General features: G+C 42.2%; 1 protein-coding gene across 1 annotated transcript in view; it reads left to right on the top strand.

Moving 5' to 3' along the window:
- LOC124613349 (sodium-coupled monocarboxylate transporter 1-like) overlaps positions 1 to 15,541 on the top strand; it is a 119,163-nt gene extending 103,622 nt beyond the window's left edge. Inside the window, exons 10-11 of the mRNA XM_047142045.1 lie at positions 2,336 to 2,614; positions 15,277 to 15,541. Of these exons, the coding sequence (XP_046998001.1) occupies positions 2,336 to 2,614; positions 15,277 to 15,541 (544 nt within the window). The remainder of the gene's footprint in view (positions 1 to 2,335; positions 2,615 to 15,276) is intronic.
- Positions 15,542 to 26,181: the final 10,640 nt, after the last annotated feature.

Raw genomic sequence — 26,181 nt, 5'->3', positions numbered from 1 at the left:
TTATTGACTGTGTTGACCACAAAATATTACTGCAGAAGTTGGACCATTATGGAGTAAGGGGAGTAGCTTACAATTGGTTCACCTCTTACTTTAAGAACAGAAAGCAGAGGGTAATTCTCCGCAATATTGAGAATGGTAGTGATATTCAGTCCCAATGGGGCATTGTTAAGTGGGGTGTTCCCCAAGGGTCGGTGCTGGGGCCACTGCTGTTTCTTATTTATATAAATGATATGCCTTCCAGTATTACAGGTGATTCAAAAATATTTCTGTTTGCTGATGACACCAGCTTGACAGTGAAGGATCTTGTGTGTGATATTGAAACAGTAACAAATAATGTAGTTCATGAAATAAGTTCGTGGCTTGTGGAAAATAATTTGACGCTAAATCACAGAAGACTCAGTTTTAACAGTTTCTAACTCACAATTCAACAAGAACCGATATTTTGATCGGACAGAATAGGCATATTATAAGTGAGACGGAACAGTTCAAGTTCCTAGGCGTTCGGATAGATAGTAAGCTGTTGTGGAAAGCCCATGTCCAGGATCTTGTTCAGAAGCTAAATGCTGCTTTATTTACCATTAGAACAGTATCTGAAGTAAGTGACACTTCAACACGAAAAGTAGTCTACTTCGAATATTTTCATACGCTTATGTCGTATGGTATTATTTTTTGGGGTAAATCTTCTGATTCAAAAAGGGTATTTTTGGCTCAAAAACGGGCTGTTCGAGCTATATGTGGTGTAAGTCCGAGAACCTCTTGTCGACCCCTATTCAAAAATCTGGGAATTCTGACATTGCCCTCACAGTATGTATTTTCTTTAATGTTGTTTGTTGTTAGCAATATTAGCCTATTTCCAAGAGTTAGCAGCTTTCACTCAGTTAATACTAGGCAGAAATCAAATGTGCATGTAGAATGCACTTCCTTGACTCTTGTGCAGAAAGGAGTGCAGTATTCTGCTGCATCCATTTTCAATAAGCTACCACAAGAACTCAAAAATCTTAGCAGTAGCCCAAACTCTTTTAAGTCTAAACTGAAGAGTTTCCTCATGGCTCACTCCTTCTATTCTGTCGAGGAGCTTCTGGAAGAGCTAAAAAATTAAGCAAATTCCAGTGCTACATTGTTGATTTTCTTCATTTAAACTTACGACTTGTCACCTGAATATGTTTTTTTTATATTTCGTTTTATCTGTTTCTAATATCGTGTTATAATTTCATGTATTGACTCGTTCCATGACTTCTCCTTAATTTGGTCCCACGGAACAATAAATAAATAAATAAAATAAAATAAAACATCACTGGAGTGCACATTGAAGGTGTGACGGTGGGACTTGAAGTCCCGTCCCACCCTCTGACGGTGGAAGTTCAGGTCGCAGGGAAATACTAACTACGAACTACATTAGGTATCAACAGTGGTGGTTTACGATGGTCGATACCATTGAGTGGCCAAGTCAACCCCGCGGGTAGGCGGCGCGGCGCGGCGCTTCTATTCTTTTCATGTAGATGCCGCTGCTGTCGTGGTGTCGTCCTAGTCAGCGTACTACTGGCTAACGTAGTCTCAGGGCCCTCTCTGCTGTAACGTTCCGTGCTGACGAGCCTGCGCGTGATGTAACGCCGGAACAATAAACACTAATTATTGACGAAACATGTAAGTGAATATAATTACAAACAATTGTTTAAAACTCTTCGAATCAGGCGACTGTAAAATGTGAGGCCTTGTGTTGTAGTGTTAAAAAGTATTTCCTTCGCTCTGGGGAGGAGCTCATAGATAATTGTATTTTAGTTCTCCTGCAATTCATTCGTTACACACGAAGTGATTCCTCCCCTTAACTTCTTATATTGGTATAAAACAACTATTTTTCCGAAATAGAGGAAGTGGGAAGAAAGGGAAAAGAGTGGATGGGAAACCACACAGGGCACTGTCGTATTACAGTTGCGAAAGTTGCAAATTTGTGTTGGAGCTGGACTCGAACCTCCTTTAGAACGATTGCTTTAATAATCTGGGCCACCGAGACATAAATTCTCCTGCCTCGAGCATGGATGTGTGTGATGTCCTTCGGTTGGTTAGGTTTAATTATTTCTAAGTTCTAGGGGACTGATTACCTCAGATGTTAAGTCCCATAGTGCTCAGAGCCATTTGAACACAAATTCTCACCATTTTCGCACCTTCCAGCGTCCATTACACCTCCTACTGACAAATTCCTGATTCCCGCAGGTATTCTAACGCTATTTGTGCATCCGCACTGACACACATGTAATGGAGGCGTCGCGCTCGTACATATCAATTGTTGTCCTGTCGGACATGTCCTAGAGATACACAATACTCTGTTAAATTAAAGGAAAACAAACTCGGAGATAGCCGTACCATCCTCACTGAGTGGAGTGCAGAGTACCTGTCGACGTGGATTCGCGTTCAGCTGTGACGGCAGTGTCTGTCCTCAGGGAGCCATCGTGGGCAGCCTTTGCGGCATGACCGTCGTGGCGATCCTCATAACCGGCGCGCAACACGCCACAGCCACCGGAAGCGTCAGGTACCCGCCGCTGCCGACGTCCGTGGAGGGGTGTCCCGGTAACCTCACAGCCAGCGTGCACACTGCCGCAGCAGCCGCCGCGACCAGGTAAGCTGTCCAGGTTGTTACTGTTTCAGACAGACCATACTGTCATTTTTCGTTCCTTTTGTAAGATTCTATGGTTGTGTGGTCTAGGGGTAGCGTCTTTGAGTCATAATCAAAACGTCTTCGGTCCCGGGTTCGATCCCCGCCACTGCTTAAATTTTGATAAATAATCAGCATTGGCGGCCGAAGACTTCCGGCATAAGTCAGCCTCATTCTGCCAACGGCCTTGTCAAAGAGGACGGAGGAGCGGATAGAGGTTCAGGGCACTCTCTTGTCCTAGGGGTGGGAAATTGCCCCTAAAGGCGGAAGAATCAGCAATGATCAACGACATGAGGATGCAGAAGGCAATGGAAACCACTGCGTTAAAGTCACGTAACGTGTATCCACAGGACATGTGGCCTATAATTGAAGAAGTGTCATGATGATCTCTACATTGGCAAAAGATTCCGGAATAGTCCCCCATTCGGATCTCCGGGAGGGGACTGCCAAGGGGAGGTTACCATGAGAAAAAGATTGAATAACCAACGAAAGGATAACGTTCTACGAGTCGGGGCGTGGAATGTCAAAAGTTTGAACGTGGTAGGGAAACTAGAAAATCTGAAAAGGGAAATGCAAAGGCTCGATCTTGATATAGTAGGGGTCAGTGAAGTGAAGAGGGAGGAAGACAAGGATTTCTGGTCAGATGAGTATTGGGTAATATCAACAGCAGCAGAAAATGGTATAACAGGTGTAGGATTCGTTACGAATAGGAAGGTAGGGCAGAGGGTGTGTTACTGTGAACAGTTCAGTGACTGGGTTGTTCTAATCAGACTCGACAGCAGACCAACACCGACAACGATAGTTCAGGTATACATGCCGACGTCGCAAGCTGAAGATGAACAGATAGAGAAAGTGTATGAGGATATTGAAAGGGTAATGCAGTATGTAAAGGGGGACGAAAATCTAATAGTCATGGGCGACTGGAATGCAGTTGTAGGGGAAGGAGTAGAAGAAAAGGTTACAGGAGACTATGGGCTTGGGACAAGGAATGAAAGAGGAGAAAGAATAATTGAGTTCTGTAACAAGTTTCAGCTAGTAATAGCGAATACCCTGTTCAAGAATCACAAGAGGAGGAGGTATACTTGGAAAAGGCCGGGAGATACGGGAAGATTTCAATTAGATTACATCATGGTCAGACAGAGATTCCGAAATCAGATACTGGATTGTAAGGCGTATCCAGGAGCAGATATAGACTCAGATCACAATATAGTAGTGATGAAGAGTAGGCTGAAGTTCAAGACATTAGTCAGGAAGAATCAATACGCAAAGAAGTGGGATACGGAAGTACTAAGGAATGACGAGACACATTTTAAGTTCTCTAACGCTATAGATACAGCAGTAAGGAATAGCGCAGTAGGCAGTACAGTTGAAGAGGAATGGACATCTCTAAAAAGGGCCATCACAGAAGTTGGGAAGGAAAACATAGGTACAAAGAAGGTAGCTGCGAAGAAACCATGGGTAACAGAAGAAATATTTCAGTTGATTGGTGAAAGGAGGAAGTACAAACATGTTCAGGGAAAATCAGGAATACAGAAATACAAGTCGCTGAGGAATGAAATAAATAGGAAGTGCAGGGAAGCTAAAACGACATGGCTGCAGGAAAAATGTGAAGACATCGAAAAAGATATGATTGTCGGAAGGACAGACTCAGCATACAGGAAAGTCAAAACAACCTTTGGTGACATTAAAAGCAACGGTGGTAACATTAAGAGTGCAACGGGAATTCCACTGTTAAATGCAGAGGAGAGAGCAGATAGGTGGAAAGAATACATTGAAAGCCTCTATGAGGGTGAAGATTTGTCTGATGTGATAGAAGAAGAAATAGCAGTCGATTTAGAAGAGATAGGGGATCCAGTATTAGAATCGGAATTGAAAAGAGCTTTGGAGGACTTACGGTCAAATAAGGCAGAAGGGATAGATAACATTCCACCAATTTCTAAAATCGTTGGGGGAAGTGGCAACGAAACGACTATTCACGTTGGTGTATAGAATATATGAGTCTGGCGATATACCATCTGACTTTCGGAAAAGCATCATCCACACAATTCCGAAAACGGCAAGAGCTGACAAGTGGGAGAATTATCGCACAATCAGCTTAACAGCTCATGCATCGAAGCTGCTTACAAGAATAATATACAGAAGAATGGAAAAGAAAATTGAGAATGCGCTAGGTGACGATCAGTTTGGCTTTAGGAAAAGTAAAGGGACGAGAGAGGCAATTCTAATAATGGAAGCAAGGCTAAAGAAAAACAAGACACTTTCATAGGATTTGTCGACCTGGAAAAAGCGTTCGACAATATAAAATGGTGCAAGCTGTTAGAGATTCTGAAAAAAGTAGGGGTAAGCTATAGGGAGAGACGGGTCATATACAATATGTACAACAACCAAGAGGGAATAATAAGAGTGGACGATCAAGAACGAAGTGCTCGTGTTAAGAAGGGTGTAAGACAAGGCTGTAGCCTTTCGCCCCTACTCTTCAATCTGTACATCGAGGAAGCAATGATGGAAATAAAAGAAAGGTTCAGGAGTGGAATTAAAATACAAGGTGAAAGGATATCAATCATACGATTCGCTGATGACATTGCTATCCTGAGTGAAAGTGAAGAAGAATTAAATGATCTGCTGAACGGAATGAACAGTCTAATGAGTACACAGTATGGTTTGAGAGTAAATCGGAGAAAGACGAAGGTAATGAGAAGTAGTAGAAATGAGAACAGCGAGAAACTTAACATCAGGACTGATGGTCACGAAGTCAATGAAGTTAAGGAATTCTGCTACCTAGGCAGTAAAATAACCAATGACGGACGGAGCAAGGAGGACATCAAAAGCAGACTTGCTATGGCAAAAAAGGCATTTCTGGCCAAGAGAAGTCTACTAATATCAAATACCGGCCTTAATTTGAGGAAGAAGTTTCTGAGGATGTACGTCTGGAGTACAGCTATGAAACGTCCCCTTTGAACAATTATACATGACTGTCCTTAAACTGACACACAATATTTTGTTAGCGCAACGCAATCTGACTTTCAAAATTCCCTACAAAAGAATGGCCCTGACTAACATTAAACTATACCTTTCACAAATCACTTACCTCACAAAAATCTTCGCTGCTCAAGCTACTGCAATACAGCGAGCGCCACTACTGCCAGCTAAATAAAAGATTCAAACTATGGAAGGCACTAACTACTGATAGGGATAGTTAGCAAATGAAAGATATTAATAGAGAACAAACAATGTATTTACCTTGATATCATCATATATAAATATAGCAGTTCATGACAAATTTCAAAACTCCGCCATCTCTCTCTCCACATCCACCACTGCTGGCGGCTCACCTCCAACTGCGCAACGCTACGCGCTGTTCACATCCAGCTGCCGCTGCCCAACACTACAATGGCGAGTATTACAACAATGCAAAGCAGCCACAGACTGCACACAGCACAGCCAGTGATTTTCATACAGAGGTGGCGTTACCAATAAAAAAACCTAAACAGCCTACTTACACAGCATTGTATGGTAGTGAAACATGGACTGTGGGAAAACCGGAACAGAAGAGAATCGAAGCATTTGAGATGTGGTGCTATAGAGGAATTTTGAAAATTAGGTGGACTGATAACGTAAGGAATGAGGTTCTACGCAGAATCGGAGAGGAAAGGAATATGTGGAAAACACTGATAAGGAGAAGGGACAGGATAATAGGACATCTGCCAAGACATGAGGGGAAGGACTTCCATGGTACTGGAGGGAGCTGTAGAGGGTAAAAACTGTGGAGGAAGACAGAGATTGGAATACGTCAAGCAAATAATTGAGGACGTAGGTTGCAAGTGCTACTCTGAGATGAAGAGGTTAGCACAGGAAAGGAATTCGTGGCGGGCCGCATCAAACCAGTCACAGTAGACTGACGACAAAAAAAATATGGTTGTGTATGTTTCCGCGGGGTATATTCAAGCGTACAACTTCTACTAAGAACAGGATCACAGGACTCGTAAAATGCTAGGTTGTTAATCATTTTTGGCTGGCGTCTTCAAATATAACTATTATCGCTGTTTTTCTATGGTAAGAGATATGAAATAAAAGCTTAGTATTATTTCTTTTTAACTATCTCATCCATGACGGTAATTTTCGGCAAATTTACTATATACTTTTAACAATAAAATTGTCATCAGTTGCAAATAAATTTTTATTATATAATATTTTGAACATTGCTGCACTGCAGCAACTGTTACAGAACAGCAGGTGTAATAGACGGCCAACCAGTTTCAAGCGGTATAATAGACAGCCAACAAGTTCCAATAAATGGTTCTTTTCAGATAAACTTGATCACGTTTTTGACGGATTTAAACCCGTCTTCCTTAGGACAATAAACTTGACACTAGCAATCAGTCAGTAAAGATATCTCCATATGATTTGTGTCGGAAACGGTCTGTGTGTCCATATCTGAAAGTTAAGGGCCCCTGATTCAAGGGCTTGTCACATTAGTAAAACAAATGTCTTCAAAAACAGTAATTGCAACTGATCGACAGTCTGTAACATCAGCTGCATTTTTATTATGCTTGGCTGGTTGCGATAAATTAATTTGTTATCTTGGTTTAACACATGTCTACATAAACTTTGAACATGCCCTAGAGTAATGATGGGAAAATGAAAGTAATGTGTGTAAATTTCGTCTCAGTCACGACCATTATGCATGCAATATCGACCGTTTTGGGATTTAAATCATTGCGAAGACGACCCTCATCTTTCTGTGTGTAACGATTAAGTCCCTATACTACGGTTCGATTAGAGAGATGCGTAGTGCACATCATATAAGCACCCAATACGCGTAAAATATGATTGGATGCTTTTACTACTCGGAATAGACCTGATTTCTTTGTATGTATGGCCTACAACAACAGGACGTGGGACTACAAGGCGAAAACAAACAGTTGAGAAGCAGTTTTGATTAAGACATGATTTACTGCAAAGATCAATAACACCCATGAAACAAATGACTTCATATTAAAAACGGTACAATGCTATAGTACCTTACTTGCATGATAGCGATGCCTGAATAACATCTCAGTAAGGGAGACCAGTGAGAATGGCTTCAGAGTAAAGGACATCAAAGTAGGGAATACATGTAAGGAGGCGAATCGTCCTGTATTAATGTCAGAATATACGAACGCAACATAGTAACAAACAAAGGAATAGTCCTTTCTCCACATCAGAGCAAGAGGCTATGGCATAGATTGACTTAAGTCGATGGACTTCTTCACCCCTGTGAAACATTATCTCTGTTATTGCCGGAGTAGCTCTCTTATTTATTCAATAATTGACAAGTTCATGCGCAATGTAAAATAGTTTACTGTCTCTTATCAGCTACCTGTGTTTCACAACCGTACTAATTCACGTCCGTTATCCGTCTGAGGCACCACAATTTATTTGACGGACACCTGTTTAAACGTATCTCGTTAGTTCAAAACAATTCGTCACAGATCGAGAAATGTTTTGTGGGAAAAACGACATAACATACGGCGTTGAAATCGACAGCGTCAGTAATCGTTTAGAAACGCCAGCATACCATTTCGCTAAGCTCTTATACTCTCATCCATTCTGAAGATTTTTCTACGAGCTTTACCACAACCAGTACTCTCCGGCGTTTTAGGGAAAAGCCGTGTGACAAATACGTCACGCTGACCTTGGTTCAAATGGCTCTGAGCACTATGGGACTTAACATCTTAGGTCATCAGTCCCCTAGAACTTAGAACTACTTAAACCTAACCAACCTAAGGACATCACACACATCCAATCTCGAGGCAGGATTCGAACCTGCGACCGTAGCAGTCCCGCGGTTCCGGACTGCAGCGCCTAGAACCGCACGACCACCGCGGCTGACCACACTGAGCTCACAAGCCCTTACGAAGATGACGGAGTGCACCTATAGCAGCTGCCAATAATAGTCCCTAATGGCAGCAAGGAAAACCAGAGATTTAGTACCAAATATCTGCATAGAGTTTGGTGACGCGAAATGCAGCATACTGATGGCTTGGATCAATTACTTCCTGCTGGCTACGTGTAAATCCTACAAACGATAGTGTACTCTGCATCTGGATGACATATTGTGACCAATCATTTCGATATTATCTAACGGACGCAGAGATAACACAGATATAAATTTAGAAAGACAGTTAGCGAGGAAAAAGACAGATTATAAGATTTATTTACACTTGGCGTCGTGATCTAAGTCAGGAAAGCAGCCGTATGATAAGTTGAGATTACGAATGAATTTGCCTCTGACTCCAAAAATGATCATCAGTTTCTTTTTGTTGTCTATTGTGACACAATAGAAAGGAATTAATGATTTTTTTGCAGTGAGACACTATCCTACTCCTGATCTCCACTAGATTATACGAATTTGAGAAGTGGAAGGTATACAAGATTGAATTAAGCACCAAGTTCAGAGAGGGAGATAATTTTGTTTTTTGGTTATGTTAAGTAGCTCATCTGACACTAATGTTAATGATTATTTCTTGTCTGCCTGATCAGGAAAAATGAGCAGCCCTTGCAGTTCAATGGACAAGACTAACCTGGAGAGGTTCCATGAATGAAACCGGTCGTAACGCAATAAATGTGTAATAATACAGCTGAAATGAGAAATTAAAATCATTAAAATGATTACTCGGATACGGACACCGCCAAATTGTCGTAGGTACGGGGGTGCGTCATTAAATAAATCGGTAACGCCAGAATAGCGCATATCGTTTTAAATTTCGCGTCTACACGCATCTTCAAGGTGGCAGCCCATGTCACGCGGAAGGTAGCCAATACAGTTTTCCGCAGCCAGAGGTTAATCATCAGCAGTCAGACGAAGGGAACACTTGTGCTGTGAGTGTGTACCCTCCTACACTATTGGCAATTAAAATTGCTACACGAAGAAGAAATGTAGATGATAATCGGGTATTCATTGGACATATATATTATACTAGATCTGACATGTGATTACATTTCCACGCAATTTGGGTGTACAGATCCTGAGAAATCAGTACCCAGAACAACCACCTCTGGCCGTAATAACGGCCTTGATACGCCTGGGCATTGAGTCAAACAGAGCTTGGATGGCGTGTACAGGTACAGCTGCCCATGCAGCTTCAACGCGATACCACAGTTCATAAAGAATAGTGACTGGACCTGCAACATGTGGTCGTGCATTATCCTGCTGCAATGTAGGGTTTCGCAGGGATCGAATGAAGGTTAGAGCCACGGGTCGTAACACGCCTGAAATGGAACGTCCACTGTTCAAAGTGCCGTCAGTGCGAACTAGAGGTGACCGAGACGTGTAACCAATGGCACCCCATACCATCACGGCGGGTGATACGCCAGTATGGCGATGACGAATACACGCTTCTAATGTGCGTTCACCGCGATGTCGCCAAACACGAATGCAACCATCATGATGCTGTAAACAGAACCTGGATTCATCCGAAAAAATGACGTTTTGCCATTCGTGCACCCAGGTTTATCGTTGAGTACACCATCGCAGGCGCTCCCGTCTGTGATGCAGCGTCAAGGGTAACCGCAGCCATGGTCTCAGAGCTGATAGTCCGTGCTGCTGCAAACGTCGTCGAACTGTTCGTGCAGATGGTTGTTGTCTTGCAAACGGCCCCATCTGTTAAATCAGGGATCGAGAGGTGGCTACACGATTCGTTACAACCATGCGGATAAGATGCCTGTCATCTCGATTGCTAGTGATACGAGGCCGTTGGGATCCAGCACGGCGTTCCGTATTACCCTCCTGAAGCCACCGATTCCATATACTGCTAACAGTCATTGGATCTCGACCAACGCGAGCAGCAATGTCGCGATACGATAAACCGCAATCGCGAAAGGCTACAGTCCGACATTTATCAAAGTCGGAAAGGTGATGGTACGCATTTCTCCTCCTTACACGAGGCATTACAACGACGTTTCACCAGGCAACGCCGGTCAACTGCTGTTTGTATATGAAAAATTGGTTGGAACCTTTCCTCATGTCAGCACGTTTTAGGTGTCGCCACTGGCGCCAACATTGTGTGAATGCTCTGAAAACCTAATAATTTGCATATCACAGCACCATCTTCCTCTCGGTTAAGTTTCGCGTCTGTAGTATGTCATCTTCGTGGTATAGCAATTTTAATGGCCATTAGTGTAGAACAACGCGATTAATTCAGCCAAGGGTCTGTCCACAAAGTATGTCCAGAGCAAAATTTGTCCCGTATATGGTTAAAACTGTATTTCGTGGAAATCTGTTTTCAGTTGGATAGAGAAATTTAGTGAAGGACAAGACCAGTTAAACAAGGACCGACCTGGCTGCCCTGCTTATCGAGTGATGGTACATCGTTTCCACATCCAGGGGTGTGTTATTTCCCCCAGGACACATCCGTCTCATGGGTTGCTGCAACTAGACGATCCAAATAAACCTATATATTCCTAGAGGCCACTCTTTAGATTCAAGGCAGCTACTATAATTTTATGCTGCAGCCTTTTGACGCCTAGTCGAACGATCGGATAAAGTGTCTGACGTCACAAGGGGTGTATGTTAATAAAGAAAAAAGTCAGGTTAGTACACGTGGCAATAATGTCTACCCTACGTCGCGACATATTTATTGACACAGCCTCGTAGAAAGAGAGCGGAAAGAAACTCTCATCGTCGCTATTATAGTTATAGAGTTTTAAAAATAAAAGAAAAATGACGAAGAGGAAACCAGAAAAGTGGTTCCAGATAACATTTACTGTCCTGTTTTTTAGTGCCCAAGGCAGACGTGTTGGTATGGCATCCATGTTACATTTCTCATTGACTGAGAATGTGTGCGTGAAATTCAAAAACAGCTGCGTAACTCAGGTGTTATTTTGACTACCAGTTTCGGAATTCCACTATGCATCTCTAAAAATAAACGATATTTCCATACGGTGCCATCTATCCCTAGATGTCGTGAATTCAAATGGTTTCACAAGTGCTTCATTCGAAGACTTGATGGAGCAGCTATCAAGTCTGCCTGAGGGTGCGGATTTGAACGTTTTCTTCGGAGCAGAGAAGGATGGCGCCCTTCCATAGACTGCCGTTTTCTTTCAGTTTGGAAGGGCTGAATCCATGTGCAATCGCCTGCGAGGATGTTCAACAAAAAATTGTCACGACAAACCTCGTAACACGAGATCAATTTTGCACTGGTGGTCTTTAGTTACTCTTTATGCTCTTCTGTTAGGCGGCGGGGAGAACAGCGGGCACACGCCATTCAGTACTCCAACCCGTGGATGAGAGTGTCAGCGCTACCAACGTGGACGTCCAGTTGAACATATTTTTTGGGGGCCGGGCATCGGCACACAAAATTGCACATGCTGATAAAATATTCCGCACTCATTGTTAAAACACTTTGATTATAACGTCACGACAGGTCTTGCGTCAGTGGAGATGCATTTTCAGGTAAAAGGTTTTTTTAATATTCATGGCGCTGCAAAGTAAACAACCGCCTTTAGCGAGCTATCGATTAATGTTGAAAATGCACGATGGGACTTTGCTCTTAGCATTTACTTTGCCGCATTGTGACTGTTTAAAGAGTAGAGAAACTTATCACCAGACAATTCATATCCACTGACGCGAAACTGGACATGACTTTTTAATAAGAGTATTTTACCAGCCAGTGCGGAAGATTTTATTCACTACATCGACCTCAGCAGCGAGTTGCTTGACTGCAATCCAACGATCACCTAGAAAGTGTGTCCGCACGTTCCAGCATTTTACGAGTCGCAGCTGTGTGCGGACGGCCGACACGCGGGGTATCAGACAGTTTGCACCACGTTGTTGCGATGATGGCAGACGCCTCGCTCAACGACTTTCCGTGATTTTGTTCAATTCTAGGCTCATAGCAATGGCCTATGAATATCTGCGATGTTCTGGTTTTCCGGCAAAAGAAACTGAATGACAGGTCTCCGCTTGGAGCAGACCTCCGGAACAGATGCCATATTGAAGGCTACTATAGCGCTACATCTTTCGGAACTGCATGAAACTGTATGGGATGAAGCTCGAATATTCCACGATGTCCGGCAAGAAATATCGGACTTTCTCCACCGAAACTGTTAGAGAAGAAAGATGAATTGTATTACTTACTGAACTCCCCTCGTATTAGGAATCAGGACACATATGTTAACTGAAACGCCAGCTAAACCCGCTGGGCAGAACAGGTGATTAGGATTGTGGAAAGGGCCAAATAAGGTGTCGGTCAGGTTCACACAAAATTGTAATTTATTGTAATTTAATAACACCTTTAAACCGAAACTGTACATAGCCGAACCTTTAGGAGTTTCAAAAAGGCAATTAATTCACGGCTCAAGGCCTCCAAACAGGGAGGCTAAGAGCATCAAGGCGAGCGTGAATAGACAAACATAAACAAGATGCAATAATAACGGCTGAAAGCCCACAATAAAATTTTCAAAATTTTAAAATAAATTACCATAACCTTTCAAAGGCAGAAGGCCGCAATGCTTTTTTCTGGAATAAGGATTTAATGGCCACACAACATGAATGGATGTGGCTTGAGTAGTTGAAACCACTACTCAACTTTGACGTCCTGGATCGGTGAACCACGAAGCTCGTAGAGATTGGACAGCTCCACACACGCTCAGACATAACTTGCCTGGTCCGCAGCAACCGACCGACTCACTCCTCTCAGAATGCCGACAGCATCTAATATAGTCGTCAGTGTAAATAACGCCAACTACACACAGAAACTGACAAACACTTGTACAAAGACCTGAACTATACCCAACAGTAACTAAGTACGCAGGAAGACCAATCGGGAGTCGATTCGCGCGCGCGTGTGCGTACACACAAACACACCTACACACACAAATGATCGGATTGCCAAAAGCGCATCGTCCGGTAGGACGACCGACCGACGATCCACCAAGACCGTGGCCTGGCTCAAGTGATCCGTGGCGGCAATGGTCGGGCGAGCCGCATCGACACAGACCTGACTGCTGCTCCAACCCGACTGCACTAAAGTGCGCGTCAGTTATGATGGCGGCCGAGTTTAGGTTCGTTCTGCGAATCTGACGTCACAAAACACAGTCAGCCAATGAACAGAGAACGACGTTGCCAGAGCTCGACTGAAGTGCAGAGCACGGACGAGTGTCTTCAGTTTTAGAAACGTTCAGTCATAAAGTAACTGAACAAAAGCAATGTCTTGATAGCAGATTTTCTTTTATAGAAAGTTTGGGAAAAGCGTTCTTTATACCAATTGCTTCATATTCTATTAATTAATTAAACCAAACAAGCAATAAGACTCCTAATTCAGGCGATAGCAAGGAAAGGTGTTTGTATCATTCTCACTAACCGCTTTTTCGCAATAAAGAACAGCGGTAATTGTTTCTTTCCTAGTGTACTTCGACGAAACGTGAGTAATTCATAATCATACCAACAGTGTTTGTCGGTATTTTGAGTGATTTAATGTCCTCCGGGAGATATATATTGAATGACGAGCTGCGTTAGCGTAGTGGTTCAAGTGTCCCGAGTGGAAGGATCAACCACCGAACTTGAACAGGATGTCTTGCGGCGTCCGCAACGACCAAACACAACGATCAATAACGAACAACATGCCAAAAAAAAGGTGTATGACTGCTAAGCGAAAGGTGCTGAGTTCAAACCTTGATCGGTGCTTAATATTTTCTTTATTTAAAAACAATATCGAAGTGTCTTACTACATGAATTTTAATCGTTTGAATGTAATTTTTTGCAATTTCTAGTGGCAACTAAAATCGACCATACGGAAAGTATACGATATGGACTTCTACCTCTGCAAACTCTGCAATGGTCTACTACATCTAATGCTGCACAATAACTGCGTTGAACATCGAAACAAAACTGTCATTTATGGGGCGAAGGTATCAGTCAAGATGATGTGTAAAAATCAAATTTTTGGGCCAAATAGTTTTTGTGAAATCGAATGATGAAGTGTGTCAAAGCAGTCGAAACACCATGTCTGCACAGGCGAGCAGTGCCATAATGACAAAATCGCGCGCATCGCGGAATGCGGGGAGCACGTCTCTGTAGCAGCGAAAGGGTTAATGCGGCCGTGGTGGCTTTACTTCATAAACTGCGCGCTCTCCGCTGAACGTAAGTTTGCGAACTATACTAAGGCGCTGCTTCTCTTGGCGCGTACAACTGGCAACGCAGCAATCTCCCGCGTCTGGGCGGGCTTGCGCGAACCGCCAAGATACAAGAATTGAACTATAGTGCTGCATTGCAACACTCCGACTGGCAGGTCCGGACTGCGCTCCAGACGCGTTCCAACTGACTGGCAGACCCGAACTACCTATCACAGACAACGACCGGGAAGTAACAGCAGTCCAGTAAAGATACTACGAGAGGGGATATGTCGATATGCGCTGCTAGCGCCGGTCACGGTCAGGCAAAGTAGCAACTCAGTGACATTAGTAATTTAAATTAACGTAATGAGGTGGAAGTACGTTAAAAACAGGGTGTAAAATACATGATGGCGGGAACACGAGCCACGCACGGCTCATTAACTTTGGTATCTGCGGTTAGCGAACATTATTTGTCTAAATATTTGAGCGTATCCGACTGAGGGCTATGGTTCATGTGATCTCGATGCCCACAGTACATCGGCGGACGACGTGCCGCTGGTGTTCCGGCTGTCGTACATGTACTACACTGTGGTGGGCGCCCTGATCGTGGTCACCGTCGGCTGGGTCGTGAGCCGCCTGACGGGCCCCCTGAAGCCCGGCGAGATCGACCCCAGGCTGCTGGCGCCGCAGGTGCGGCCCGCCGACCTCAGAAGAGCGGCCCAACACGACCCCGCTGCCGCAGTGGAGCTGCTGCCAAGCGGGACTCGGCACAAGCCCGCTACCGACGCCAAGATATAGCGAATGGGTACCAGGGGAAAAGTGTCTGCCCCAAACACTACGACAGTGTATTTAGTTGGCGTGTAAGTTCGTAGCGTTTTTCCATAAGTTTAATAAACATGACATATCTAAGTAAGAGATTTAATCATCAATAGTATAGTGTCCTCCGGACCCGCCAGGGTAGCCGAGAGCGCTAACGCGCTGCTTCCTAGACTCGGGTAGGCCCGCCGGCCCCGCATCGAATTCGCCCAGCGGCGTAACGACGAGGGCCGATGTGCCGGCCATCATGGATGTGGTTTTTAGGAGGTTTTCCACATCCCGCTAGGTGAATACCGGGTTGGTCCCCATGTTCCGCCTCAGTTACACGGCTCGCAGACATCTGAACACTTTCGCACTATTCCATGGATTACACTCGACGCAGACAGTTGGGATACGCTAATTACGTCCCGGGGGTTACGGTGTGGCAACAGGAAGGGCATCTGGCCAACCCTTAACCATTAACATGCCAAATCCGATTAACAATGGCTGACCCTGCGTAACTGCGGGACAAGGCTCAAGCAATAGATAGTATATTGTCCTCCACTATTTACATCAGTTTTCCAACGATGGGGTAACTTTGCGATTCCGCGACTATAGAAATCACGTGGTTTTGAGTCGAAGAACTCGTCGATCCATGTTTGGGCGTTCTTTCACACGGAAAGGAAGTCCTTGAAGGTTGTCCGACAGAGTGCGGAAAAGGTGAAAATTTGAGTGTGCAAATCAATGAATAAGGTGGGTGCGGAATGATTTTCCAACTAAGGCCTGTAGAGTGATTTCTTTGTCAGTCCAGCAGAATGCGGTCGGGCGTTATCTTGGAGTGGCATCGCTTCAAGCAGTCTCCTTGGTCGTTGTTGTTGGCTTGCGACTGCAAGACATTACACTTCGGGGAAGCAATGAGGCTGTCGTACAGCACACCGTCATTGCTCCACCAGGTGCATTGCATTATCTTTTGTGGACGCGCGCAGGCCTTTGCGCAGAAAGTTGCTGCTTAGTTTGGGGTCAACCGTACGTTTGTTAGCACATGCACACCATTTTTAGTCACCACTAATGAGGCAAGATAGAAATAATCGGGCTTATTCAAGAGTTAATTGAGGGCTAGGAATCAAAGATGCATAAATAGCCACACGCTGATGTTTGTGATTTTGGCTTAGAATATGCGGTACCTGTACACCCGATCTTTGATCCTTCCTCATTGCATGCAAATGTCGTACGATGATGGACTCATCACAGTTCATCAGTTACCAGATCTGGAGTACACTGACGTGGATGATTGTTGGAGTAACGCGTTTAAACGATCTTTGTCAAATCCAGAAGGTCTTCCTGGACATGGAAGTTCAGTAATTTGAAAACTATCCTCTTAAAAACGAGAAAACCACTCTTTTCATTCTCTGTCCAATGGTATTATCCCCTACATGGCGGAAATTTTTCTTCGCTATCACCCACCTACTGAACTAAAACAGAATTATATATCGGAAATGTTCCGATTACTACACTTGGCACTCCGTTTTACAGCGTCCTCAGCTCCGCTCACTGTCTCCAAATCAGAAATTGACAATATGTAAAAAAAACAGCCACAGTGAGCTACAAATAAAAAATGACACTATAACTAAACCCATGGCTACAGGAATACCAATATGAATGACAGAAACGCTACGAACTTACGCACCAACGTAATACTTTCACTTTCGATTCAAGGATGACAGTGATCCACTTTGACCGTTCCTTTGATTCTCGTGCAAAGAGCTCACAAGTCACAGACAACATTTTGTACTGGAGATTGTGAAACAACTGAAAAGTGAAATCTGTAAATCTTTTTTCATATCTTTTTCTTTAGAATACGTTACTTCTGAGAGACGATTATTACTTACATCTTAAGCTTCTACATTAAAAGATGTCGTTTCATGTTTTTATTAGCTGATTACTTAGATTTGGTCTTAATTCTGAACTTTATCATTACTATAAATGCGGGAAACACGATTCGTCTTTTCAAATGTACTTGTTGGAGCTATTGTTTCGTATCAAGAGCGTTTAGTGCTTCTGTGTCGGCAAATTACACTGAGTGCAATATCATCTAAATTTGGCAAGACAACAGAGTGGTGTCTAACCTTATGATCTATCTAAAAACCTGAATCTATCTAAATCAGAATCTGAAAATTGACTGATCTGGGAATAAATTTCATTGGTGATTTAAAATAGCATTGCACAAGCAAGGGCATCTATAGTAATTAAATAGGAGCGGTGAGATGTATGTAAGCGAAAAGGCTAACGAGTCCTACTCCAGGAAATGTTAACTAAAACAAGGTATTCTCTGCTCGAAGTTTAGCAATCATTTAACAAGCAATATTCACCTTAACAGTACGGTTCCTTACCGCGTTTGATTTCGTAATGCTACGGACATCATTCTATCAGCAATGGATTGTGCCATCGGGGAGATTGGACACGGCTGATCTTGTGAACATATTGAAAATTCAAGGACACACTACAGCGGTGGAGGGAATTGCTACGAATTGAATACAGTTGCCGTCAGACCTGGCACGTGACCATTTACTTCGCTCAAGAATTTCTGTACACCACAGCCAATAAGTCCCAACAGGGCTGGATAGCGAAAGAACCAATGCTCCCTTCTGAAACTAAAATCGAAAAGGATAAAAAAATCTATACCAGCAGAACTAAGCTATGTAACTATCACGATAATTGAATTTAATTACTGAACGGGTTATTTGCGTTGAGTAACGAAGGCGACTAAGTGGATTCGCAGCGAAAACTGTTTATTCTAGGTACACTCGGGAACAGCACGTGTTACTTACCACATCATCAGATTTTAGCTCATTGTTACGAACTCTTTTCTAAAACTCCCCAGACTCTATGTTCTGGTGCATCCCCATATGGTGACGGTGGCCGATAACCAATCCGGTCCAATCAGACTAAGATTCAGTGTTGTACAACAAGAACCAAGAAAGCTATACGGCATCTTCGACTCCACATGCTCTCCAAATTAAGCACATATTCATACATCACAGAGATAGTTCTGATTAGGTTAGGGGTAGAAGGCGACGTTGGATACTGATATGAGATAAAAAAAAGGCAAAATTAGTAAAGTTGTTTCTTCACGCAATCCTCCTCTCAAGCAGAGTTAGATGACAAGCAGATAGCAAAAAGCAATTTTCTTCATTTGGTGAACAGAGTTAATCATTACAAATAATGCTTTCACGAAAGGTGGCTGAGAGAGAATCCTTTCGACATCACTGGAGAAAGTATATGTCTCAACACCTGTGTTTTCAGAATTCTTCCTACCTTGTCTACTGCAGGACTCTAACTTCGTCGTATTTAACTGTATCGTCCAGTCGACTGCAGAACGAAGTCTACGCAGCAAGGTTTTGCAGCTCTCCCATACCCCACGATTAAAGATACTAAAGCTTCCTTTCAGACGCAAATACCACAAAATCAATTTGCCATATTGTATATTAACAATGTTGAAGAAGGATGCTTTCTACAAGAAAATATCACGTAACGGTACTGATCAAAATTAAGACACTGCACAATTAATTCGCAGTACTTGCGCCTGACAAATGTGAACAAATAACATTTGAAGAAACACGTTTACAAATAATTATATACATCCCTTATTTCTTACTGTTTCCTAACCTTATACTGGAACTCCCATGTGTCCTTAAGAAACTATTACGTTCCAGCAAATACGGCCGATCCATTTGCCAAGAATGACTCGATAAAGCAATAGAAATAAAGAATATAGACTACCTGATAAACAATATACTATCTCCACAATGAGTTCTCTTCTTTTGAATAGATTAACGTGTCAGACAGTTACTATAGCACTATAAAGTTGATTATTCCAAGTTCTGCACGAAAAAATCGGAGTGCGCTCGATGCAAGCAACGGGTCAGAGGCTGTGTCGCCAAATGTGTTCTTGGTTTGACGTCCTAAAACTGAAGAAGAGTGCGATAAAAATAGACATGGGTTGGTAGAAAGGATCGAAACCGATCCAAAAGCTGAGCAGTGAGCTACTATCTAAGCTCTGATAACAAGTGACACTATTTGGTATGTAGGGGCCCAATTACATAACTTCAGTGCTAATGAACTGGAAACGACGCAACGGACCGAATTTCTTCTTAACAATTATTTGTCAGCACCACCGCCTCTCAACACCTTTACAAGCATTTCAGATTTTCTCTGACCATCCTTTTTATGCAACACAGAAACGCTCCAAGTCCTTTACCCTACACTTTAAAAAGAAGTAGAAAAACCGCTTAAGTTACAATGGGGCGATAATTTGGAGGAACACAATAAGTTCTCCAATGAAAAACCTGTACCAGTATAAGATATTAGTTTACTTATTAACCTTCTTACAACTTCTGAATGATACATGCAACGCTTACAAACAAGGTGTAGTTTTAAGGGACAGATAAAATGCCGGTGAGTCGTACAGCTAACACCAATTTGAAGGAGTCTTAAAACCGTCTAAAAGCAGTAAACAAGGAATAGTAGTGCATTACACATAGCACACAAATACTACTAGAGCACCAGACAATGTTTGTTAAAATTCATCAGCAGAATCATTGGATTCATCCTAATACGATGCGATAAGTAAATGTTAGGCACTTTTTGGTAATGATCTTAACAACTCATGAGTGCTAAAATGTTAGGCACTTTTTGGTAATGATCTTAACAACTCCTGAGTGCTAAAATCCTGTTGCAAAAGCAACGAAAGCAACGAAAATATTGGCGAAACAATAAAACCGAATATATTGTAATATGTAAGTATCAGTTGTTCTTAAATTTTTTGTCATTCGATTATTTAATAATTTCACCTGGTTCAAACATAAATCTGAATTAGGAATATTATGAGTAGTAAATATGATAGAGATGATAAAGAGATGTCTTATCAATTAGCTTGTAAGTGCATTGAGACTGGCTTACAAATCTTGTAAAACAGTCAAAGGTACGAGTCATCCCATGTACTCACTAATGCAATACGGAGCTTTCTTGCCAGTCATTTAGGAGGCATAGCCACACCTCCCGTAAGAGGCCGCAATACCGCGTCAGTCAGTTAGCTTTCGGAATAGTTAAGAGTCAGGACCTGTGGCGGTCCAGTAACATGCATCTGAGATTTATAAATTGTATGTGTAGTTCTCACAGGGAAGGCAGAGACCATGTGAGCACCTTAGCTCAAAACATACATTTGCAAAATGCACAATATTTTTGAGATGCTGATAAATTTTTGTAAGTGCTAAACTTATAATAAATGTGATGTTAAGGGTTCATGCATGTTACCTAATTTTATTTCAGAGCCATCCAATGCACGGAAGACTGTGTAGCTGTTACAACAGTATTAATGTGATAATTTTTGATTTTTTGGAAAGATTGAGCGAAATTTGAAGTCGTGGAGACATTGTGAAAGACGATCCTTTATTTATCGGAAGTAGCTTAGTTTTCAACTCTTTCAAGTTTTATTTAAGGTAATAACCTGCCCTTACAGACAACAAACAGTTTTGTTTCCATCACTACTGGAATTTGAAGGATACATCTCGTGCAGTTACAGTTGTGGTCCCAGTGAAAATTATTTCAAGTTACCGTTATTCTATCCCAATTTATGTTGGCTTGAAATATTTGTAATAACAGTTTAGATTTTCGCTATTGTAAATGGCCACAAATCACTTCCAGATAGCTTTACTACAACAAAATTCCCTCTGAGAATAATGGTGCAGAGGTCAGGCGAGAGGTGAGTATTGTAATTAAAAATATTTGTTAGCTCTCAATAAATAAGTTAACTTCAGGCGAAATACATATTTATAAGGTAAAGTCACACAGAAGACAAGGCGTTAGGTCTTAACTTATACTAAAGAAAGTATCCTGTGATCGCCATCTATTGTGATTCCCAAGGAAGGACATAGCAACAGACAGCCACACCCATTACCAGAGGATTACGTCAGCCGTTGACCTAATGCACTGACCGTATTGTTTGAAGGGATAACGCTAGGTACGCCGCGGGCAGCTGTCAGCTTCGCGACCACTTCGCCATGCCTGGAGCTGGAACGCCCACTGTCGCAGCTTACCAGCTACTGGAGTCTCGTGTGCAGTACACGGATTTACTACGGCCTAATAACGTCAGGAAACTAAAACTATTTCTCCCATTTACTTCATTTCTCGCACACAATCAAAAGTAAGAAATTTCACCTATTTGCTACGGGTTAGATTTATGTAATGGTCTTGTATCACGAAGGAGATGTAATCAGTGGAAGGCACTGAAGATATTCTTTTATGGTGGAGAACAGAGACGAAAGCGGAGGCCGACTTTTAATGCATATAAGAGCTTCCTTAGTAGATCGAAACATTATTTGTTGCACTAAGTGAAAGTCTTCACTTCTCATTCCATAGAAGAATTATATCTTTGTTTGAGAGCATAAGAACTTCTACGGATGGCGACTGGGTAGTTTAAATTTGAAAGAGACAGTAAGACGACAACATACAAGAAATTGTTTTCTAAAAACCCATTCAATATTGTACGAAAATTATACTGAAATTCCGAAAGAATTTCGATTTCACTATTTCTTTTTAATTCGATTAAAACAGGCGACTGGTCTACCTGACGGAAGGCCATAGCCACACGACATTACATATCTTTATCGGTTTTATTTCTTTGACTCAGACAACTGGCTCTGGGCTTTCTTAATTGCACCAACTGTTAACCTTACCTGTATCTCATCTATTATCTGAGTTTGAAGAATTCAGGGATTTTATGTGACAAACACTTCGAATTTTCTGTGGTGCCCATGAATGACATCTCTTAACATGAAGAGCTGGTACGCAATGGTCTGTGGAGCAACTGTGAATGGCAAAACAAGGGACAGAAAAAATTCAAACTCCGTAACATATGATACAATTAAAAGGAGTAAACCGAGTTATTTTAGAAGCTGTAAATATGGCTGAAAAATAAAAAGAACGATTTGAGTACAATGAAATCTGGAATCGATAATGTGCAGTGGAAGAAATTCAGATTTAACTTACCAAATATAGACTTCTTACGTAGTGATTTATAGGATATTCCATATCGACAGCACTGTATCGAACTAACCTGCAACAAAGGAAAATGTTCGCATCAACAAACGATTCAAACAGTATCACAGTGAAAGAATTCAGTTCTAATCCACTGAATCCATTAGGTATTGACAGTCTTCATATGTCAAAAGGCTCAGTATCTCAAAAGTAATGACATAAACCGATCGTTCCAAATATGGTCAATAAATATTGTGAAATAGTGCTCCAGTTCTATGTCGTCGAGAGACCTGGTCGTGGAGGATGCCAAAGGGGCCCTCTAAGCAGGCTTGTCTGACCACGTGGAACAGCTGTACCATTCAGCTCTTTTGTACTGTTCAGATCAATGCGACGTAGCGCCTACAGATACCGTGCGAACGAAAACAACCAGTGCTAATAACAGGATTCATTTGGATCCTTCTTGGCAAGTATGTATCATCCCTCAGAGTGGGGAAAATGCGACGTTACTTAATAACTACGGAAGTTATTAAATAACTCCACTGTATGAATAAAGAGTCCAAACTCGCAAGTCATGTGTAGCTACATCTGAATCAACATGACTACTCCGATGTTCAAATTTTTGTGCCTAGCAGATGCTCCTTCGAAATACCTTCAGACTATTTCTCTACCGTTCCACTTTCTACCAGCGAGCGAGAAAAGTAAACATTTACATCTTTCTGTAAGAGTGGCGATCAAAACGTTCCTGTTCAAAGACCACACATACTTCTTGACTTCATTCGGTGCTCATATACCAGCAACGGAGTCGCGATGGGCCGCATATACTATGTAACAACGCATCCAAAATGAAAAATTTTCATCGCTCCATGTTTTACAATGATCACTTTTCCCTGTATAGGTTGGCTACAATAAAATATTTTCGCATTCAAAGGCTGGTTGAAATTTCGTGAAAAGATGTCACCACAATAAAGAACGCCTTTGTTTTAATGAGTACCCTCCCAACTCACTTATCAGAGCTGCGATTGTTTTACGCCTGTTTCGCGATAATGCAAAACGGCTGCCCTTCTTTAGACTTTTTCGATGTACATGATCAATACTATCTGGATACAATCCCATACTGCACAGCAATATTCTGGTAGAGAAGGGACAAGTGGAACGTAGACAGGCTCTTTAATATACCTGTTGCAACTTCTAAGCGTTCTTCCAATAACACGTAATCTTTGGTTTGCCTTCACCACAGCATTATTTATGCGATCGATCAAATTTATGTTCATAATGCTAATTCCTTAGCATCTAACAGCCTTTAAATCTGTGTAATTTATGGTGTAACCGAAATTTAACGTATTTATTTCGTACTCACGTGGATGGTCTTACACATTTTCTCATTCAGGGACAATTGCCATTTCTCGAACTATACATATCTCGTGCCGAAAACATTTTGCAATTGCTTTGATCTTTGTTTTACTGGAGGGTAAATAACATTATCTGCAAACAATCTTAAAAGGCTTCTCAGATAGTGTCTTAAATCATTTATATAGATTAGGAACAGCAGAGGTGCTATAGCTCTTGCTTGGGGAGCACAAGATATTGTGTTTTCCCCTACGACTTTCCGTCGATTTCACCGTACTGTAATATTGCTGACAGGAAATTCAGTCTCGCAAAGAGGAATAGTGCCAAAAACTTTCTGAAGATCTAGAAATATGGAATGATTTTGAAATCCTCTGCCGATAGCAATCATTACTTAGCGTGAATAAAGAAGTAGTTGTGTGCTGACTGTGTGTCAACAGATCGTTTTCTTCGACGTAATTCAAAATGTTGGAACACTGCGTATGTTCCAAAATCTTACTGCTAAATAGCGTCAGCGATGTATGTCTGTAATTAATCGAATTACTCCTATTTCCTTTCTGAGTATGGTGTGACCCGTGCAACCTTCCAGTCTTTTGATACGGATCTTTCATTGAGTAAGCGGTTGTATGTGACTGCTATGTATGTTGTTAGAGTATCAGCATACTCTGAAAGGAACCTTACTGGTATGCTATCAGGACCACAAGACTTGCCTTTATTGAAGATTTTTAAGCTGCTTCGCTATACCGAGGATATCTACTTTCATGTCGGGATTTAGTCTCGATTCTAATTCTTTAATATTTACTTCGTCGTGTTTAGTGAAGGGATTTCAAAAACTGTGTGTAATGACTCCGCTTTAGTGGTGTTGTCTTTGATAATATTACCATTAGTATTGTGCCCTACCGCTACAGTACTTTACATATGACCAGAACCTCTTTGGATTTTGAAACTGAGTTTCGTTCTGTATCTCGCGATAAGTCTGCACTAAGTTTCGAGCTTCCATCAAACATTGCCAATGTTTGAGATTTTGTGTCAGGCATGCTTTTTTCGTTGTTTCTGCCACAGTATTATGTTCTGTTTGTGTACCTTGGGTGAGGGGGGGGGGGGGGTCAATACCGTCTTTTATTGATTTATTCGGTACGAATCCCTCAATTGCTTCAGCTACTTCACTTAAGCCAAATGTTGTGTATCCTTGCATAATTAGTTCCGAAGCAGTGGAGAGTCTCTCTTAGGAAGGCACCAAGCGAATTTTCAACCGCTTTTTAAAACAGATATATCTCGCCATCATAAAGAGGATGGACAGAAGTCACCACCAACTATAATTCTATGAATGGGGTACCTATTTGAGACAACACTCGTGTTATTTTTGGACTGTTCAGCAACTGAATGATCTGAGCCTCGAAGGGTGAAGGGGAGGGGGGCGGCGGGATCGGATAAGGAATTAATAATTAATTCATTCCGTTCGTCAAGTATAACTTCTACCCTTTGTAACTCACAGGAACTACCAACTAATATTCGCTGCAGTATAAACTACTTCTATTAATAACAATCACGCCGACACCAACTTTATTTGACCTATCTTCTCTAAGCACCTTTGCAAAACTTCGGTTTAACGTACCTTCGGCTTTACCCAGCTTTCGGTACAAATAACGATTTGAGCTTCAGCGTTCTCTACTTACGCTTGGAGCTCTGGTTTTTTTTCCAACACAACTACGACAGTTTACGAGAATAGCACTGACTATTGAATTGTCTGCCCTCTTCCCGTGTTCATCCTATGCCCTTTGACAATGAAGCGTCTTATGTACCTTCCCGACACCCTTTACTCCTACAAAACGGCGTAGTCCACAGCACATAGTCCCCGCTACTCGTGCAAGTGCCTCCTGCGTCTAGTGGACCACTGACGTGTTAAGTGGAAACCGGAAACTCACCATACTGTGGCGCAAGTCGAGAAATCTGCAACCTAAACGACCGCAGAACCGTCTGAGCCTTTGACTCAGTCCTTCCCACAGTTCATAGTAGCTGACGGAAAGTCGTCGAGTAAAATAGAAGTGACCTCTAGCGTTCTCCAAGGCAGTGCTACAGGCCCTCTGCTGTTCCTTATCTGTGTAAGCGATTTAGGAGACAATCTCAGCAGCCGTCTCGGAATTTTTGCAGACGATGCTCTTGTTTGTCGTCTAGTGATGTCATCACATGGTCAAAACCAACTGGAATACGATTTAGATAAGATATCTGCATGGTGAAAAAATTGTCAGCTGACCCTCAATAAG

The sequence above is a fragment of the Schistocerca americana genome, chromosome 4 (assembly GCF_021461395.2).
Source record: "Schistocerca americana isolate TAMUIC-IGC-003095 chromosome 4, iqSchAmer2.1, whole genome shotgun sequence".
NCBI lineage: Eukaryota > Metazoa > Arthropoda > Insecta > Orthoptera > Acrididae > Schistocerca > Schistocerca americana.
The sequence above is the reverse complement of the archived record's forward strand: the minus strand, read 5'-3'. Positions and strand labels throughout refer to the sequence as shown.